Source organism: Sebastes fasciatus, chromosome 6, assembly GCF_043250625.1.
Source record: "Sebastes fasciatus isolate fSebFas1 chromosome 6, fSebFas1.pri, whole genome shotgun sequence".
Taxonomy (NCBI): Eukaryota; Metazoa; Chordata; class Actinopteri; order Perciformes; family Sebastidae; genus Sebastes; species Sebastes fasciatus.
This window is the reverse complement of record NC_133800.1, coordinates 36,921,661-36,943,033: the sequence shown is the minus strand read 5'-3', so window position 1 is coordinate 36,943,033 and position 21,373 is coordinate 36,921,661. Positions and strand designations below refer to the sequence as shown.

The window sequence follows — 21,373 nt, the reverse complement described above, 5'->3', positions numbered from 1 at the left end:
AATAACAATGTAAATAAGATAACAAGAAAGTATCCAAAGTCAAGTATGTACATTCAATATAAAAAATACAATTTCTGGTGCGTTGATGTTGTCACTAAAATATTGAAATCGTTGTCAAACAAACATCGTTTGGACTAAATCCACTCTGAGTGTTGTTTTAGTGGCGTTAAGGCCTCGTCTTTTAGAAACTATTCAGAATAAAGACCCCCACAGTATTTTATGACGTTTTAAAGGCAGAGTTTTAACACACAGCTCAGCTGAACCCGTGTTTCTGAAAACATTTAACGTGAGAAATAAACCATGTAGCTGAATCTGTCTTTATTTTAGATCAACAACGTTTAGTTTATAAGTTCCTCAGAAGTTTCCAGAGGCGGCGAGTCACGTCGGACGCCCGAGATTTTCGTAAAGTAGCCGAGACCTCAACTTTATGCAAATGAGGAGCGGGCGACGTGACGCCACGTCTCTCGAATAACGCCGCCACGCTGCCAGAATGCATTGCTGAACGGCTGCTTACATAGACAATGAATGGGAAGCGTTGAAAGGACGGAGGCTGTGGACACGAACCATTAGAACTGCAGGATGTGGAACAGAGGAGGAGGAGAGAGTCTATCAGCTGGTTGGACACCTCTGTGTGTTTTCATTGGTTCGTCCAGCAGGTAGAGCTCTAACATCAACTATCAAAATGAAGCCTCTTCTGCAGATCTGTTGCTATTTAACTCTCTTAAGAAATTAGTTTGTCTTCTATTCTGTTAATGATTTAGAATTCATTTGAAATGTGAAACTTTTATTAAATTTGTTGCATAATAATGCCTATAATATACCAGCCAATGTGGATATTATTATATTAGGATATGCTTTTATTATCATTATAAATTAGAGATTGAAGTGTTTCAACTGTTAGTTTAGACGTGTTCTTTTCTTTAGAGCAGTGATTCTCAGAGTGGGTCCGTGGCAGTCTGTAAAAGACTGAAAGGTATCCAGAAAAGTATATTTGGTTATACTATGAGTTAACTTAAAGAAAACTTACAAGTATACTTGCAGTATAAAAACTATTACACTAACAGCTTACTGAGAGTATACTTTAAAGTGTACTTTCATAAACTAAAAAGTGGGCTACAGGTATATAACTAGTAAACTAACAGTATACCTATACGTTCACTTGTAGCCTATAGATCAGGGGTGGGCAATTAATTTTTACAAGGGGGCACATGAGAAACCTGAGTTGTGTTGGAGGGCCAAACCAACAATAACTTGAACTTAATTCTGCTCAGTATTAATTTTCCCCATTGTAAAAAGCATTAAATTATATATTTTTGATTAGTTGCTACTGGTAATCAGAAGAATAAGGATATTCTGTAAATATGTATATAAATATATGAAATTGTGGTGTATGTCATATAGGAAAATACTCCTATAGAAGTAATAAAAAGTAAAAACAATAATTGCATCAGTGTTTCATTTTATTTTTAACATGTTAATCTTCCCAAATACTGAATAGGTGTTTTACAGTATATTAAAGATAGGCAATTGTCAACTTGATGCAAAAAGCAATAAATGCTTTTAATGTTTTACAGTTCATTTTACTTGTTTAGTGGGAAAAATCCAGCCTGCTCTGGGCTTGAACAAGTGCATTGAAATCTGGCTGAATGTCTGATGTGGATATGCGAAGGACAGCTGAGAGGTGGTCATCAGTGATAGAGGATCTTTATCTGGATTTGTTGAACTTCATCACTGAGAATGTCTGTTCACATACGTAGGTAGATCCAAAGAGGACTAGAATCTTCTGAGCATGCCTCCTCATGTGTGGAAAGTTCTCCTCTTTGAGGGAAGAGTAGAAGTCCAGTAGTGAGACTGACCTAAAGTGCTCTGCCAGAAGTGTGTCAGACTGCAGGTCAATCAGTTCCATCTGAACATCACTGGGTGTATTCTCCACACTGCAGGTGAAGGGAGAACCTGCCAGCTTGTCCCATTTTAGTCCCAACTTGTCCAAACATGCATTTACCTCCGTGAATAAATCACTCCCGGTTGTTGTCCCTTTCATTGACTGCATGGCTGCCAGCTCCTCCGTGATTTTAAAGTCCGTAGATATCCCACGTATGAAAATGAGTAGCTGGGCAGTGTCACGTACATCGCAGCTCTCATCCAAAGCCAGGGAAAGTAGTCGAAGCTGACCGCTCTGTTCTTCAGCTGAAGTTCCAGATTCCCCGCGATGTCCTCAACCCTCGTCGTTACAATCCGATGGGAGAGGGGGACGTTCTCAACCCTCCTCGTTACAGTCCGATGGGAGAGGGGCACGTTCTCAACCCTCCTCGTTACAGTCCGATGGGAGAGGGGCACGTTCTCAACCCTCCTCGTTACAGTCCGATGGGAGAGGGGCACGTTCTCAACCCTCCTCGTTACAGTCCGATGGGAGAGGGGCACGTTCTCAACCCTCCTCGTTACAGTCCGATGGGAGAGGGGCACGTTCTCAACCCTCCTCGTTACAGTCCGATGGGAGAGGGGGACGTTCTCAACCCTCCTCGTTACAGTCCGATGGGAGAGGGGGACGTTCTCAACCCTCCTCGTTACAGTCCGATGGGAGAGGGGGACGTTCTCAACCCTCCTCGTTACAGTCCGATGGGAGAGGGGCACGTTCTCAACTCTCCTCGTTACAGTCCGATGGGAGAGGGGGACGTTCTCAACCCTCCTCGTTACAGTCCGATGGGAGAGGGGGACGTTCTCAACCCTCCTCGTTACAGTCCGATGGGAGAGGGGCACGTTCTCAACCCTCCTCGTTACAGTCCGATGGGAGAGGGGGACGTTCTCAAACCTCCTCGTTACAGTCCGATGGGAGAGGGGCACGTTCTCAACTCTCCTCGTTACAGTCCGATGGGAGAGGGGCACGTTCTCAACCCTCCTCGTTACAGTCCGATGGGAGAGGGGCACGTTCTCAACCCTCCTCGTTACAGTCCGATGGGAGAGGGGCACGTTCTCAACCCTCCTCGTTACAGTCCGATGCGAGAGGGGGACGTTCTCAACCCTCCTCGTTACAGTCCGATGGGAGAGGGGGACGTTCTCAACCCTCCTCGTTACAGTCCGATGGGAGAGGGGCACGTTCTCAACCCTCCTCGTTACAGTCCGATGGGAGAGGGGCACGTTCTCAACCCTCCTCGTTACAGTCCGATGGGAGAGGGGCACGTTCTCAACCCTCCTCGTTACAGTCCGATGGGAGAGGGGCACGTTCTCAACCCTCCTCGTTACAGTCCGATGGGAGAGGGGGACGTTCTCAACCCTCCTCGTTACAGTCCGATGGGAGAGGGGCACGTTCTCAACCCTCCTCGTTACAGTCCGATGGGAGAGGGGCACGTTCTCAACCCTCCTCGTTACAGTCCGATGGGAGAGGGGCACGTTCTCAACCCTCCTCGTTACAGTCCGATGGGAGAGGGGCACGTTCTCAACCCTCCTCGTTACAGTCCGATGGGAGAGGGGCACGTTCTCAACCCTCCTCGTTACAGTCCGATGGGAGAGGGGCACGTTCTCAACCCTCCTCGTTACAGTCCGATGGGAGAGGGGCACGTTCTCAACCCTCCTCGTTACAGTCCGATGGGAGAGGGGCACGTTCTCAACCCTCCTCGTTACAGTCCGATGGGAGAGGGGCACGTTCTCAACCCTCCTCGTTACAGTCCGATGGGAGAGGGGCACGTTCTCAACCCTCCTCGTTACAGTCCGATGGGAGAGGGGCACGTTCTCAACCCTCCTCGTTACAGTCCGATGGGAGAGGGGGACGTTCTCAACCCTCCTCGTTACAGTCCGATGGGAGAGGGGGACGTTCTCAACCCTCCTCGTTACAGTCCGATGGGAGAGGGGGACGTTCTCAACCCTCCTCGTTACAGTCCGATGGGAGAGGGGGACGTTCTCAACCCTCCTCGTTACAGTCCGATGGGAGAGGGGCACGTTCTCAACCCTCCTCGTTACAGTCCGATGGGAGAGGGGCACGTTCTCAACCCTCCTCGTTACAGTCCGATGGGAGAGGGGCACGTTCTCAACCCTCCTCGTTACAGTCCGATGGGAGAGGGGGACGTTCTCAACCCTCCTCGTTACAGTCCGATGGGAGAGGGGCACGTTCTCAACCCTCCTCGTTACAGTCCGATGGGAGAGGGGCACGTTCTCAACCCTCCTCGTTACAGTCCGATGGGAGAGGGGCACGTTCTCAACCCTCCTCGTTACAGTCCGATGGGAGAGGGGCACGTTCTCAACCCTCCTCGTTACAGTCCGATGGGAGAGGGGCACGTTCTCAACCCTCCTCGTTACAGTCCGATGGGAGAGGGGCACGTTCTCAACCCTCCTCGTTACAGTCCGATGGGAGAGGGGCACGTTCTCAACCCTCCTCGTTACAGTCCGATGGGAGAGGGGCACGTTCTCAACCCTCCTCGTTACAGTCCGATGGGAGAGGGGCACGTTCTCAACCCTCCTCGTTACAGTCCGATGGGAGAGGGGGACGTTCTCAACCCTCCTCGTTACAGTCCGATGGGAGAGGGGCACGTTCTCAACCCTCCTCGTTACAGTCCGATGGGAGAGGGGCACGTTCTCAACCCTCCTCGTTACAGTCCGATGGGAGAGGGGGACGTTCTCAACCCTCCTCGTTACAGTCCGATGGGAGAGGGGGACGTTCTCAACCCTCCTCGTTACAGTCCGATGGGAGAGGGGCACGTTCTCAACCCTCCTCGTTACAGTCCGATGGGAGAGGGGGACGTTCTCAAAAGCTCCCTTTTTCTCCGGGCATATTAGGGCAGCAGAGTCCAGCAAACACTCCTTAATAAACTCCCCGTCAGAAAACGGTTTACTTTTTCTGGCGATTTTGTGGGATATGACATAACTTGTCTTGACAGCTGCATCTCTGGATGTGCAACGTTTAGTAAAAAGTCCTTATTGGTTTTGCAGCTTGGCTAGCAAAGCATCCGACTCCTTTGCGCGCTCTTGTTCAGACAAGTTCTTGTATTTCTCCTCGTGTTTGGTCACGTAGTGGCGATTCAAATTGTAATCCTTGAACACGGCGACCTGTACACCACAAACTAAGCACACGGCTTTACCTTTGACTTCTGTAAATAGATATTTAGCAGTCCATGTCTTGTTGAAAACGCGGCATTCGGTATTGATTTTTCTTTTGCTGCCGTGGGCTGACATGTTGAGGGCTAGCTTAGCTTACCAGCATCACATGTAGCTGTTTACCTACGCATGTGCGTGACTACGTAAATAAAAAAACCTTTTCAAAATAAAAGCAACACAGCCGTATTGCGTGCACAGCATAAATAGGCCTATTTTTTTATTTATGTTCTAATTTACTTGACCTCACGCGGGCCAGACAGGGACAGCCAACGGGCCGGATGTGGCCCGCGGGCCGTAAAATGCCCAGGTCTGCTCTAGATCATAGTACAGTTGCAGTACAAAATACAACTTAGTGTAAACTGGTTGTGTACTCAAAGTTTACTACTCTTAGTATACTTAGAAGTATACTTTTATAAACTAAAAGTGGGCCAATTTAGTCCCAAGAACTGTACTACTACTACATCGATATTAGTATACTTATTACATGAAATATACTTGGGAATATACGTGAACTATACGTAAGTTTACTTCATAAAATAAACTTAAAGTATACTGCTTTTTTTTTTGTAAAGGTTGTGGAAAGGAAGTTGAGCATTTAGTTATAACATACAATTTATAAATAATTTAAATATACGACATCTAGTCTAATAAACATATAACAGTAAATATACAACATCTAGTGTAATAAACATATAACAGTAAATATACAATATTTAACCCGTTCACGCATAATGGTCACTATATGTGACCACTATTTTTACTGCTATATGTAATAAACATATAGCAGTAAAAATACAGTCTAATAAACATATAACAGTAAATATACAACATCTAGTGTAATAAACATATAACAGTAAATATACAACATCTAGTGTAATAAACATATAACAGTAAATATACAACATCTAGTCTAATAAACATAAAACAGTAAATATACAACATCTAGTGTAATAAACATATAACAGTAAATATACAACATCTAGTCTAATAAACATATAACAGTAAATATACAACATGTGTTTAGAGTAATTACACCTCCAGTACATAGACTGTGTATAAAGATCAGTATTTGTACCTTTAAGCCCCCCCCTCCACCCCCACACTGCTCCGACCAGGTTTTACTTTCACTTTCACGGTTGTGTGTTTCGCAGCAGGAGTTGCATCAGGTGAGTGAACTCGATCTAAACTAGATAAAGAAGTAATTCATGTAAAGGTTGATGTGTTGTTAATATAGCTGATGATAGAACAATAACAGATCTATGTTGGAATAATGTAGATTTACTTTTTTACCCGAGTTAACGGACTCGTCGTGTTCGAGGTGGAAACAGCCACCGCCCATCAGATGATCTGTGTGTCTAAACCGAGCCGAGAGCTGCTGATGTGTTTCCACTCGGTGTTTAATCTCTAGCATCTCTCTGACATCAGGAGAGTTACTGAGACTAAGGATGAAATCAACATGTTGGCCGAAGTGACGATGATGATCTTTGGTCGAGTACAGACATTAGTCACAGACTGCTGATAACTACGACGGAGTATCAGGGCCACATTGAGGGGAAAATAATCTGAGATTTAGAGGAATAAAGTCATAATATTACAAGAAAAATAAGACATAATATTACATAATCATAATTTAATGAGAATAAAGTCAGAAGTTTACAAGAAAATTTTTTGTAATATTACGAGAAAAAAAGTTGTACTGTAATGAGAAAAGTCATAATATTTCTAGAAAAAAAGTCATAATATTACAACAATAAAGTTATAACTTCACGAGAAAAAAGTCGTAATTTAATGAGAATAAAGTCAAAAGTTTACAAGAAAAATAGTCGTAATATTACAAGAAAATAGTTGTGTTTTAATGAGAATAAAGTCATAATATTACGAGAAAATAGTTGTGTTTTAATGAGAATAAAGTCATAATATTACGAGAAAATAGTTGTGTTTTAATGAGAATGAAGCCATAATATTTCAAGAAAATAGTCAAAATATTACGAGAAAATGTCGTAATTTAATGAGAATAAAGTCAGACGTTTACAAGAAAAAATGTTGTAATATTACGAGAATAAAGTGGTACTGTAATGAGAAAAAAGTCATAATATTACGAGAAAAAAAGTCATAATACAAGAATAAAGTCATAACTTCACCAGAAAAAAGTCGTAATTTAATAATAAAGTCAGAAGTTTATTAAGAGAATAAAGTCATAATATTACAAGAAAATAGTCGTGATTTAATGAGAATAAAATCATAATATTTAAAAAAAAAAGTAATAATATGAGAATAAAGTCATACTATTACAAGAAAAAAAGTCATAATATTACGAGAAAAAAGTCGTAATTTAATGAGAATAAAGTCATAATATTACGAAAATAAAGTCACAATATTACGAGAAAGAAAACTCATAATTTAATGAGAATAAAGTCATAACTTCACAAGAAAAAAGTCATAATATAACAAGAAAAAAGTCATAATATTACAAGAATAAAGTCATAACTTCACCAGAAAAAAGTCGTAATTGAATGAGAATAAAGTCAGAAGTTTACAAGAAAAAAAGTCGTAATATTAAGAGAATAAAGTCATAATATTACAAGAAAATAGTTGTGATTTAATGAGAATAAAATCATAATATTTAAAAAAAAAAGTAATAATAATATGAGAATAAAGTCATACTATTACAAGAAAAAAAGTCATAATATTACGAGAAAAAAGTCGTAATTTAATGAGAATAAAGTCATAATATATCAAGGAAAGAAAGTCATAATATTACGAAAATAAAGTCACAATATTACGAGAAAGAAAACTCATAATTTAATGAGAATAAAGTCATAACTTCACGAGAAAAAAGTCATAATATAACAAGAAAAAAGTCATAATATAACAAGAAAAAAGTCATAATATTACGAGAATAAAGTCATATTACAAGAAAATAGTTGTGATTTAATGAGAATAAAATCATAATATTTCAAGAAAAAAAAGTAATATTACAAGAATAAAGTCATAATATCACGAGAAAAAAGTCGTAATTTAATGAGAATAAAGTCATACTATTATAAGAAAAAACAGTCATAATATTACAAGATTAGAGTCATAACTTCACGAGAAAAAAGTCGTAATTTAATGAGAATAAAGTCAGAAGTTTACAAGAAAAAAGTCGTAATATTACGAGAATAAAGTCATAATATTACAAGAAAATAGTCGTGATTTAATGAGAATAAAATCATAATATTTCAAGAAAAAACAGTCATAATATTACAAGATTAGAGTCATAACTTCACGAGAAAAAAGTCGTAATTTAATGAGAATAAAGTCAGAAGTTTACAAGAAAAAAGTCATAATATTACGAGAATAAAATCATAATATTACAAGAAAATAGTCGTGATTTAATGAGAATAAAATCATAATATTTCAAAAAAAAAAAGTAATAATATTACAAGAATAAAGTCATAATATCACGAGAAAAAAGTCGTAATTTAATGAGAATAAAGTCATACTATTATAAGAAAAAACAGTCATAATATTACAAGATTAGAGTCATAACTTCACGAGAAAAAAGTCGTAATTTAATGAGAATAAAGTCAGAAGTTTACAAGAAAAAAGTCGTAATATTACGAGAATAAAGTCATAATATTACAAGAAAATAGTCGTGATTTAATGAGAATAAAATCATAATATTTCAAGAAAAAACAGTCATAATATTACAAGATTAGAGTCATAACTTCACGAGAAAAAAGTCGTAATTTAATGAGAATAAAGTCAGAAGTTTACAAGAAAAAAGTCATAATATTACGAGAATAAAATCATAATATTACAAGAAAATAGTCGTGATTTAATGAGAATAAAATCATAATATTTCAAGAAAAAAAAGTAATAATATTACAAGAATAAAGTCATAATATTACGAGAAAATAGTCATAATTTAATGAGAATAAAGTCATACTATTTCAAGAAAAAAAAGTCGTAATATTACGAGAATAAAGTCATAATGTTACGTGAAAAAAGTCGTAATTTAATGAGAAAAAAGTCATAACTTTACGGGAGCAAAGCCGTAATATTACAAAAATAAAGTCATAATATTACAAGAAAAAAAACTCATAATTTAATGAGAATAAAGTCATAATATTATAAGAATAAAAGTCATATTACAAGAATAAAGTCATAACTTTACGAGAAAAAAGTCGTAATTTAATGAGAATAAAGTCAGAAGTTTACAAAAAAAAGTTGTAATATTAAGAGAATAAAGTCATAATATTATGACTTTATTCTCGTAATCTCAGATTTATTTTTTTTCCTCAATGTGGCCCTAATACTCCGTCGTAGATATGACCTGCTGCCGTAGACGTTTGTCATTCTAACCGGTGAAAGTGACGGTCAGCTAAACTGAAATATTCATAACAATTGTGCATTTTGCAATGAAAGCTACAAATTTGGCGCAGATGTAGGTTTATATGTTATGAAAAGATATAGATATCGGGGCGCTGCAAATTTGGCCACTGAGGGCCGTGGCAGCCATTTTTAAAAATGGCCGTCAAATAGGCGCTAAATATTCCAAAGTGTTGCAGAAAACTGATTTTATGACTCTCGATGATTTCCAATGTGTTTTAAAAAAAAAAGGCCCTCAGGGAACAAATTTTCCACGCCCTGACATCTATATCTTTTCATAACATATAAACCGACATCTGTGCCAAGTTTGTTGCTTTTACTGCAAAATGCACATTTGTTATGCTTTACTGCCCGACTACTACACTCAGCTTTGTTGATACGAAAAAGATAAAAGATTCAATAACAGATTATTTGAGTCTTAAAGAAGGAGCGAGATGCCAACTTAGTTACTGAGGAATAAAAGAGCATTAATTATGAACGACTGCAGCGTGATTGTTGTTACTGATTTTCTTTTTATGGATCCCTTAACGTACTTGTCATGGATCTAGAATTGACATGTGTGTATATCTGTGTGTGATAGGATGACTCTCCTGGTGACGTCGACACTGGATGTTAAATGAACTTCGTCTTTCCTGTTTCCTGCTGAAGAAAAAGTGTCTCAGGTGAGTTCGGGTACAGATATCTGTAGAGATATATTAAAAGAAGAGGGTTTTTCTAACCCGCCCACGTATGATTATAGTGAGGATCAAAGTCTCATTTGTTCTTTCCAATCAGGTTTCTTGTTTTCTCGTGACACACCTTCGGTCTCCTGTCTGCTCTCAGTGAGTCGGTTATCAGTGTGAGGTTTGTACTCGTCTTCATTGGAAGGAAAAAGCTACAATTTCTGGTGAGTAGACTCAAATTAAATGCTAACAAATAGAAATATTAGGGCTGTCAATCGATTCAAATAGTTAATCTTGGTTAATCAATTTTTTTATCTGTACAAAATGAACCTCAAAGGGAGGTTTGTCAAGTATTTAATCCTCTTATCAACATGGGAGTGGATAAATATGCTGATTTAAGCAAATGTATGTATATATTTATTATTGTTAATCAATTAACAACACAAAACAATGACAGATATATATGTATATATATTGTCCAGATATTGTCCATAAACCCTCACAGGTACTGCATTTAGCATAAAACAATATGCTCCAATCATAACATGGCAAACTGCAGCCCAACAGGCAACAACAGCTGTCAGTGTGTCAGTGTGCTGACTTGACTATGACTTGAAATGTGAATTCTTCTCCCTTTTAGGTTCTTAAAATGCAGCAGTTGGTCTTCAGTTGAATTAGTGATGTTTTCAGCAGAGCACATCATGGCGAGTGCAGCATCAGGTGAGTCCAGTCAGACAGACTGTCTTCTCTCTCTGTCCACATGTTAAACCGATAACTAAAGAGCTGTGTCCTCAGACCTTTAATGAGATACAGCCCACGGCTAAGCCACTAAATCACTGTTCAGTCAATTTTACACCATATTTTATCACTATTTTATTGTGCAGTATCTTTGTCACTTATTGTTACAGAATCACGATTTGATTTATTATTCAATTTATAAAAAATCATTGATTCTTTCAGAGGCGAGAGCAGGTTATATGAAACTAGAAAACCTAAGGAAACCATGTCATACTAGCTTGTCAGGAAGGAGGCTATATAACTATCCAAATTTGGGCTAAATTTTAGCGAGGAAAAACTGTAATGTCCATTTTCGAAGGGGTCCCTTGACCTCTGACCTCCAGATATGTGAATGTAAATGGGTTCTCTGGGTACCCACGAGTCTCCCCTTTACAGACATGCCCACTTTATGATAATCACATGCAGTATAAATGTGTTATTGTCTCCTATTCTAAAATGGTGTATCTGAATATTTCTGCATACTGGGGTCCCTAAACAGTCTTGAATTCCATGAATTGGGTCTCACTGTAAAGCTGAGACTCTGGTGGATCCAATGAGCCCAACTATATTCATGTGTGATGATGTTAGTCCCCATAGGAGACATTTCATTGACCTCACTGTATAAAATGATCTGTGGTGACCTCTAGTATAATCACAGCCTCATGAAACTTTACAGCCACAAACTAGAGACCTAGAGCATTCAGAGGATGGATGGATCAGACTAGAGACCTAGAGCATTCAGAGGATGGATGGATCAGACTAGAGACCTAGAGCATTCAGAGGATGGATGGATCAGACTAGAGACCTAGAGCATTCAGAGGATGGATGGATCAGACTAGAGACCTAGAGCATTCAGAGGATGGATGGATCAAACTAGAGACCTAGAGCATTCAGAGGATGGATGGATCAAACTAGAGACCTAGAGCATTCAGAGGATGGATGGACCAGACTAGAGACCTAGAGCATTCAGAGGATGGATGGATCAGACTAGAGACCTAGAGCATTCAGAGGATGGATGGATCAAACTAGAGACCTAGAGCATTCAGAGGATGGATGGATCAAACTAGAGACCTAGAGCATTCAGAGGATGGATGGATCAAACTAGAGACCTAGAGCATTCAGAGGATGGATGGATCAGACTAGAGACCTAGAGCATTCAGAGGATGGATGGATCAGATTAGAGACCTAGAGCATTCAGAGGATGGATGGATCAGACTAGAGACCTAGAGCATTCAGAGGATGGATGGATCAAACTAGAGACCTAGAGCATTCAGAGGATGGATGGATCAGACTAGAGACCTAGAGCATTCAGAGGATGGATGGATCAAACTAGAGACCTAGAGCATTCAGAGGATGGATGGATCAGACTAGAGACCTAGAGCATTCAGAGGATGGATGGATCAGACTAGAGACCTAGAGCATTCAGAGGATGGATGGATCAAACTAGAGACCTAGAGCATTCAGAGGATGGATGGATCAGACTAGAGACCTAGAGCATTCAGAGGATGGATGGATCAAACTAGAGACCTAGAGCATTCAGAGGATGGATGGATCAAACTAGAGACCTAGAGCATTCAGAGGATGGATGGATCAGACTAGAGACCTAGAGCATTCAGAGGATGGATGGATCAGAATAGAGACCTAGAGCATTCAGAGGATGGATGGATCAAACTAGAGACCTAGAGCATTCAGAGGATGGATGGATCAGACTAGAGACCTAGAGCATTCAGAGGATGGATGGCTTTCCTAGCTAGATTGACAATGAGGGGGTTTCTGAGCAGTTTACACAACACAAGTGCTCGCCCTCTAATCACCGAAAAATGCTAATTCTTGCAGAAATCTCCAAATGTCAAAAGTTTTTGATCCCAAATCACAGCATGGCTTTTTCTATGGTGTTCCTCAAGGTCTTGGTGTCTTAATGTGGTATTCTGGAGGGATTATTGATCATTTTTATCAATTCTCCAGTGGTAAAAAAACAGTATGCAGAAATATTCAAATACACCATTTTAGAATAGGAGACAATAACACATTTATACTGCATGAAAAAAACTGCATGTGATTATCATAAAGTGGGCATGTCTGTAAAGGGGAGACTCGTGGGTACCCATAGAACCCATTTACATTCACTGATCTGGAGGTCAGAGGTCAAGGGACCCCTTTGAAGATGGACATGCCAGTTTTTCCTCTCCAACATTCAGCCCAAACTTGGAGCATTATTTAACCTCCTTCCCAACAAGCTACTATGACATGGATGGTACCGATGGTTTCATCATGTTTTATAGTTTCTAGCTTCACCCTATCCCTAAAACTGAACCTACTAGAGCCTCTGAAAGAGTAAAGTCAGACACTAAACAAATTCTGTGTCCTTCCAATCACAGATGATCTGCATCCTATGAAGCGCAGTAGCAGCTATGAGTACCTGCCACCTAACAGTGAGTCAAACTGAACTGTGTTATCCTGCTATTTAAGAATATCTGAGTTTACAGTAATTTGTAGGTCAAATCTGTAAGTAACTAAACCCCTGAAGTTAAACAACAATCAAACTATAAATTAATGCAAGTCTGCATTGCCTTTTCTAAATCTTTGTTTTCCAGTGTCTGAGCTGAGGGTTGTTCTGCTGGGGAACAGCTGGTCTGAGAGGAGTTCTGTGGGGAACTTCATACTGGGAGAGACTATGTTCAACACTGAGGAAGAACCAGACTGCTGTCAGAGAGTCAGAGGATCGTTGGAGGCGAAAAAAATAGTTGTCATCAACACTCCAGATCTGCTGCTTCCTGACATCTCTGAAGACGAACTGACAGAGTTTCTTAAAAGCTGTGCGAGTCTCTCTGATCCTGGACCTCATGTGTTCCTGCTGGTTCTACAACCTGAAGACTTCACTGAGGAACACAAAGTGAAGCTCTGCAGAGTCCTCGAAAAGTTCAGTGATCGATCGTTTAATCATTTACTGGTTCTGATATCAACACCCAGACAGGAGAGTCCAGGTTTAATGGAAAAATACATGGAACGTCCTCCATTAAAAGACATGATCAGAAAATGTCGATACAGATACTTGAAGCGGAAGAACCTCGAACTTCCAGAGCTGTTAACACGTTTGGGTCAAACTGCAAAGGAGAACAGCGGAGATCATGTGAGCTATGAAGCATTTGAGGACACAACGTCTACTTTACCAGGTGATCACCAAATCCCAAAACAAGAGGAAACACACACTTCTCTCGCAGATGTTAAAGCTACTGGTAAGTGCAGAAACATTTCTGACACACTCTGTTCACACAGATCGTCAAGCTCTTCTCATCTTAAACTGCAAATTGATGTTATCTTTTTACAGGGCTGAATTTAGTTGAAAAAGTCAGCGAACTCAACCTCTCAATGAAAATCCCTGGGTCTCACGGTAAGTAAATATTCATCATGATAATCATGTATTTGAAGATAGATTTTTGGTGGCATCTTTTCTCCAAGATTAACCCAAACACATCCCACAATTATTCACCATTGAAAAGCAAAATAAAATAAAAACAATTTCATCTTTAATAAATTCACGTTAGTATTAGTGATGTACGCAATTTGTTGACTAGTCGAATGCACGTTGCTATCCTTGCTAGTAAGTACCACGGAGATGAGAGTGGCAGCCGGCTCGACCGCAACGTTACCGCGATACAATAACGTTTCCTGTTCGTGACGGAGTTAGCATGCAGCTTTAGCTGTAATGCCTAGTTCTGCTTTTCCTGTCAATGTGTGAAACCCAAAGTGTTTCCATCCTTTACTGGATGTGTAGGGATGTAACGATTCATCTACTACATCGATTTATATTCCTACGATCCAACTTTATCGATAGGTACTTGGCAAGTTGTCATTCACGGGAGACGTATATTGATATAAAATCGATCGTATCGATACTGAGGATTTGCACCTTGATTTTAAGGACAACAAACGTTATATGAAAGTGTTTTTTTAGCACTTTTATTAGTAAAGAAATGTGAAACGTTACTCCGGTTCACTCTCGCATCCATGGCGTGCATGCAGACAAACGGCGCATCGGACTCCTCGCTCCCTCACCCGGTAACGGCGTGGAGGAAGACACCGGTCTGCATGAGCTGCTGGCGCTGCAGTCCCGAGGAGCCGGTTAACAGAGTTTCATTTTGGGGGCATTACGTGTCAGTCCACTTCCCGAGGGCGGATTCACCCACAAGTGCTTTCCCCGTGCGCTGTCGTTTTTTCATTCAGAGAAAATTACTTTTTGTTCCCCGTCATGATATCTATGTGCACGCAGCATCAGCCTCACGTATCCAGCCGGAGAGCAGACGGTCCGCGAGGCAAATTATCACGACGGGAGTAAAGTAAAAAACAAAACAGAAATTTAACTAACGTTAGTCTAACGTAGTTTTAAGATGTTGTTCCAGATGTTTTCATGTATGAAAATACCCTAAATGAACCCTGTAGGTGGACTACTGGATTACTATAAGCAGATTATTTAATCAACGTTTGGAGAGGAATGATTCTTTCCCAAGCTGTGTGATCACTATCAACTGTTTGATCACTATCAGCTGTTTGATCACTATCAGCTGTTTGATCACTATCAGCTGTTTGATCACTATCAGCTGTTTGATCACTATCAGCGGTTGATCTCTGTATTATTGATCTACTGTTTATATTGAAATGAGGACAGAAGCAGCAGGTAAATCACTGTTCATTTAACTTGAATATAAGTTGGTTTATTATATTTTGTGTTAAATATTTCACTTCCTTTTATCTTGAGAACTGAAGCAGCAGGTCTTGCAGTTGCTCTTTTTTTATCATTTTCTAATAAAAGCTGTATGTATTTGCCATTAATCGTTGTTTACTTGTTTATATCAATAATTAATTTATCATTGATTCCCTTACAAGAAAAACTTTGAGGAATCCTGACCAAGACAAAGCGTCTTGAGATAACTTCTGTTGTGATTTGACGCTATACAAAAATAAATTGATTTGATTTGATTTGACCTGCTCTGTCCAGTATCAGATATTTATTTCACACTGACTGAATTTTTGGCAAAAAAAATTACTGTATCGATTTCAAATCATTGAATCGTATCGCTCTAGATGAGCCAAATATCGTCCTGAATCATATCAGAACCATGGAAATCGTATCGTATTGTTGTAAAAACATATTGTTACACCCCTTTGTAGTGTTTACCACTTTGGATTTAACATGTGAGGGGGCAGGTCATATCCACGCCGACCCTCCAACGTTTTTTACTTCCTGAGGTTTATTTTGGTTGACGGATATGGAACGGATATGACATCACGTTACTCAGACTACAACAGTAAAAGCGGTAACTTCCTTCTACCTCCACATAGACTCAGATGAAGCAAATATATGGATTCTGGCATTAAAAAATCAATCTCAAACTCTTAAAAAAAAAAATTGCGATACATAGGTGAATCGATTTTTTTCCCACCCCTGGAGATGACTGAAGAGATCTCATCATGTAAGCTTAGTACTTGATTTCAGCCTCATAGTGCTGTTATTTTATCTTTCTCTCTGTTGTATTACAGCACCTGGATTCAGGATTGTGCAGCTGGGAAAAAGTGAAGACAAACAGACAAGACTTGGTAAATTCATCATCGGGGACAAAGGTTTTAAATTACCAAGATTTTCCCCAACCAGGCAATGTGTGGCCGCCTACGGAGAGTGGAGAGGAAGCCCAGTAACAGTAGTGAAAACTCCAGACATGTTCAGTCTGTCTGAGGAGACCATGAGAAGAGAGGTGGAGAACTGTGTGGCTCTTTGTCGTCCTGGACCAAATGTCCTGCTGCTGTTAGTGAAACCTTCTGAGTTCACAGAGAAGAACAGACAAACACTGAAGTTCATCCTGAGTTTGTTTGGTCAAGATGATTTTAAACACTTGATGGTCATCCTGACACGTGAGGAGGGTGAAATGAGCGTCGCTGTTAATGATCTCCTTCAAGACTGTGAAGGAAGATACTACAGCTTGTTTGAAGAGAACCACAGACTGTTAATGGAGAGGATTGAAAACATTGTGCATGAAAACAAAGGAACCTTCCTCACCTTCACTGAAGAGATCATCAGACCAAAGTCTGGACACATGAAACCAGCTGTAAACCTGGTTCTGTGGGGGAGGAGAGGAGCAGGGAAGACTTCAGCAGCCAAGGCCATTTTAGGTCAGACAGATCTTCATCCAGTCTCCAGCTCATCAGAGTGTGTTAAACATCAGGGAGAGGTGTGTGGACGTCGGGTTTCTCTGGTGGAGCTTCCTGCCTTGTATGGAAAACCTCAGGAGGCAGTGATGGAGGAATCAATCAGGTGTATCTCCCTCTGTGATCCTGAGGGCGTCCATGCCTTCATCCTGGTCCTACCTGTGGGTCCCCTCACTGATGAAGACAAGGGAGAGTTAAAGACCATCCAGAACACATTCAGCTCTCCAGTCAATGACTTCACCATGATTCTGTTCACTGTGGAGTCAGATCCTACAGCTCCAGATGTTGTTAACTTCCTGAGGGAAAACAAGGAGATCCAGGAGCTCTGTCAGAGCTGTGGAGGAAGATATGTTGTTCTCAACATCAAGGACAAGCAGCAGATCCCAGAGCTGTTGGACGATGTGGACAAGATGAGAGGATCCAGATGCTTCACAATGAAGATGTTTACCATGGCTCAGATGGAGAAGGTTTCAAGGCTTAGAGCTGAACTGCAGGATGTTAAAGAAGAGAGGGGAACTACTGGCAGCATTCAGAACAGAGAGTGTCTCAGGATGGTGCTGATTGGGAAGACTGGCAGCGGGAAGAGTGCAACTGGAAACACAATTCTGGGCAAAGAACATTTTACATCTACTCTCAGTTCAAAGTCAGTGACCAAGTTTTGCCAGAAAGAAACAGGAGAGATTGATGGACGGCCTGTCACTGTGGTCGACTCCCCTGGCTTGTTCGACACGACTCTGTCTGATGGCGACGTTCAACAGGAGCTTGTGAAATGCATCAGCATGTTGTCTCCTGGACCTCATGCGTTCTTACTGGTGCTGCCGCTCGGACGCTTTACAAAAGAGGAGAAAGACTCTGTGGAACTGATCAAGAAATATTTCGGCAAGAAATCAGAAGATTTCATCATCATTATATTCACCAGAGGAGATGAACTGAAAAATACAACAATTGAGAGTTACATAGAACACTGTGAGGACTTTTTGAAAAAGCTGATACGCGACTGTGGAGGAAGATACCAGGTCTTCAATAACAACGATCAAACAGACCGCACACAAGTCAGAGAGCTGCTGAGGAAGTCCAACACAATGCTACAGAAAAATGGCGGCAACTGCTACACCTCAGAGATGTTCCTGGAGGCCGAGGAAGCCATACAGAAGGAAGTGCAGAGGATCCTGAAGGAGAAAGAAGAAGAGATGCAGAGACAGAAGGAGGAACTTCAAAGAAAACACGAGGAGGAAATGGAAGCAGTGAAGACACGAATGGAACAACAGAAAGCAGAAATTGAACAGGAAAGAGCCAGACAACTCAAAGAAATGGAGGAAAACATCAACAAGGAGAGAAGGAAACAGCAGGAAGCGAGAGACGAAGAGGACAAGAAGAGGAAAGGGGAAGAAGACATTAAACGACAGGACTGGGAGCAAAAACTCGACAGAGCCTCGGAGCAGAGTAAAGAAGAGATGAAGAAGCAAAAAGAGGACTGGGAGAAGGAAAGAGAAGAGTGGTGGGACAAACAATCTCGAGAGAACGAACAGAGACGACATGACGAGCAAAGAAGACTTCAAAAATTGCAAGAAGAATACAATCAGGAGATAGAAAAACATGAAAACAGGAGAAAAGAAGAAGATCGAACCAGAAGAGATCAGGAGGAGAAGGAGAGAAGAGAATTAGAGGAAAACTATAAGAAGAAAATGGAGGAAATGAAGAAGAAATACGAAGAGGAGGCCAGAAAACAAGCTGAAGAATTCAACGAGTTCAGACAGAAATACACCAAGAACTTCAAAGCGCTGCTAGACAAACACATGGAGGAAATACAGGAACTGAAGCAAAAGCATGTAAGACAAATGCATGCGACAGAAGAGGGTCACGTCAAACAGTCTAATCTGTTACAAAACCTCTCGAGTCACAAAGAAAAACATCTAAAAGAAGAAATAGAGAGCATGGAGAAAAAGCACGAACGAGAAATAAATGAACTCAAAGACAGCTACAAAAGCAAGTGTGTCATCCTCTGATCTGATGATGTTAGCAGGTGCAACATCATTTGAACATCATGGGGCGATCTGCCATAATTATGATTTTTCCTCTAATATATAAACACCCCTTATTCTGCCAATCAGATTCTGGCATTCACCTGAGAAATAAGCCCCCCTTCCTTTAAATGGTTACGTCAAAAAACAAGATGGCGGCACACCGTATCACTCATGGATGTATAAAGAGAACTGGATACAGCGTTGGAGGCGGGGCCCCGTTCATTCCTATGAAAGTTGCTCAGTGGCGCCTAAATGGTACCCGGATCTTCCGGCGATCTTCCGCATCCATTGGGCCCATGGAGCAGGTGCAGTAGCGTCCGCTCTGTCACAGGGTCAAAGCCGTAACGCTGTCGTCACAGCTCGCTAACTCCGCCTCCCAGCCCTCGCCTGGGTCTCTCACATGAACGGAGGAAGGGAAATAACTCTGGATTCAGCTATTAGTGCGTTTTACAACTTTTAGGACCTAATGAGTAAGGACTATTAGAGTGTTCGTACTGGGGAGTTGATTCACCTCAAAACAAATTATCCGCTGAGTTACAAACGTTTCTTTCCCAATGGAATCAAGCGACTATCAAGCCGCCCGTCTCCCCCCACGCCGCTACCGGGTGAGCGAGGATCCCCGGCTCGCGCTGCAGAGCCAGCCAAAAAAACGTTGATGACTGAAAAGGATGAAGAATCTGCAGCGAACCAGTAAATAGTCAAGCGGTCCGTTTCATTACTTTGTATTCATGTAATAAATATACAAATGTCAATTAGATGGTAAAGGGAAACTTTTGTAAATTGTTATCACCTTGAAATAATGTTTAATAAGGTTAAAATGTAATGCTCTTTATGTAAGAATGTATGTTTTATTTGTTGATGTAAGAGTATAACAGAGGCCTGTACTAGGAAGCAGGATTTGGCGTTAGTGAGGTAACTTCAGGGTTTTCCGTCATACGACGGATCACTTCTTACCGGGGTAGATCACCATGGTAACTGATGCTGAACAGCTAACCTGCTCCGGAGCCTGTTATGTTCCAGATAAGAGATCAAATCGTATAAAAGTACCGCCCACAGACCAATCTGGATTAAGTGTTTAACTTCTTCGTATTTGTCTAATATAGTTTGCTCTTCCTTTGTAAAATGTGTCTCTCTGTCTGTCTGTCTGATGTCAGTAGACTTGTCCATGTCTGTGATTGGTCAGATGCTGTAAACACCTCCCCGTTCATGTGAACGCGCTCACAGCCAGACGGAGAAACCCTGGGTTGATTTACTGAGTTGATAACCAGCGTCGTAGGACCGCTCAGCAGGATCTCGTTTGTTAGGGTTAGTGAAGCCAGATAACGAGAAGATACCCGGGGTATGTTGAACTCACTTTGTAGTCCAGGCCTCAGGTCACAGGACCAGAGTTTAGTTAAAGGCACAACTGTGGCATTATGGGTAAGAACCAACATGGATGCAAAATAACCTGATTCAGCACGTGGTCCATGAAGCGCACACGATAATTGTGTTCCATTGTTTTATATCTGTGTATAATGTTTGCTAATGTGCCTTGAGATGTGGCCGATGATGTGATATGTTTTCAGTTATTTTGTTTGATTTCATCACATTCTGTTGTTCTAACAGGCCTGTTTACCAACGGACGTCATGTCTGACAGATGTATACTTAAAAACCTTTATGTCTTTATTTTCTTGTAGTTTTCACGGTTAGAGAGAGAGAGATCAAATAAAACTTCAAAAGCCATCTGTATGATGCGTGGTCATTGCGTGGGATTATTGATCATTTTTTATCAGTTCTCGATAGATAAAAAAAAAAAGGTTAAATTTAGCACCAAATCTGTGTAACAAACGTCATATACTTCTATCATCATGTTCTAAACCCTTATACACTCACTATTTATTTTAATGAATTAATACTTCCGATTATGACTAGAAGAACTCGACACACAGTGCTGAGCTGCATCTCTAATTATTCTTCAGGTTCTCAGTTTTCAGATGATGTTCACCACTTCTATGAGACATCTACTGTTGACCTGCTATCTCCCCCTGAACCCCCCCTGGACCCTCTAAAGAAGACTAAAACAGGTCTAGTGGGTCTCAGAGGGTTAACTTATTTTAGCTAATCATCCTCTGGAAGTGAAAACTATTCAATGCTAAACAAAATAATGTCTTCATGTTTAAAATTGAGGCTTTCTCTCATTTTCAGTGTTTAATTTCTCTGCTTTAAAACAAAAACCTGACATTACTTTATATAATTGAAATAGTCATTAG

At 40.6% G+C, this 21,373-nt stretch overlaps 2 protein-coding genes across 3 annotated transcripts in view; one reads left to right on the top strand and one right to left on the bottom strand.

The window, feature by feature from the left end:
- LOC141770022 (L-rhamnose-binding lectin CSL1-like) overlaps nucleotides 1-6,660 on the bottom strand; it is a 31,471-nt gene extending 24,811 nt beyond the window's left edge. Inside the window, exon 1 of one of the 2 annotated variants that reach the window (XM_074639611.1) lies at nucleotides 6,368-6,660. The gene's annotated coding sequence lies outside the window, so the exon portion shown is untranslated. The remainder of the gene's footprint in view (nucleotides 1-6,367) is intronic. The other variant, XM_074639609.1, reaches the window with a different exon arrangement.
- LOC141770009 (uncharacterized) lies at nucleotides 6,179-20,846 on the top strand. Its single transcript, XM_074639588.1, has 8 exons — nucleotides 6,179-6,251; nucleotides 10,040-10,121; nucleotides 10,234-10,345; nucleotides 10,762-10,841; nucleotides 13,277-13,330; nucleotides 13,493-14,134; nucleotides 14,227-14,289; nucleotides 16,437-20,846. The coding sequence occupies exons 4-8, from the start codon at nucleotides 10,802-10,804 to the stop codon at nucleotides 19,103-19,105; spliced, it is 3,468 nt and encodes a 1,155-aa protein (XP_074495689.1). The 5' UTR covers nucleotides 6,179-6,251; nucleotides 10,040-10,121; nucleotides 10,234-10,345; nucleotides 10,762-10,801; the 3' UTR covers nucleotides 19,106-20,846.
- The last annotated feature ends 527 nt before the right edge of the window (nucleotides 20,847-21,373 follow it).

Excerpts from the sequence above, each read along its gene's own strand:
- LOC141770009 (XM_074639588.1), top strand. The coding sequence starts at position 10,802 with ATGTTTTCAGCAGAGCACATCATGGCGAGTGCAGCATCAG. Across the intron at positions 10,842-13,276 it reads CATGGCGAGTGCAGCATCAG|ATGATCTGCATCCTATGAAG; the intron begins GTGAGTCCAGTC and ends TTCCAATCACAG. Across the intron at positions 14,290-16,436 it reads GAAAATCCCTGGGTCTCACG|CACCTGGATTCAGGATTGTG; the intron begins GTAAGTAAATAT and ends GTTGTATTACAG.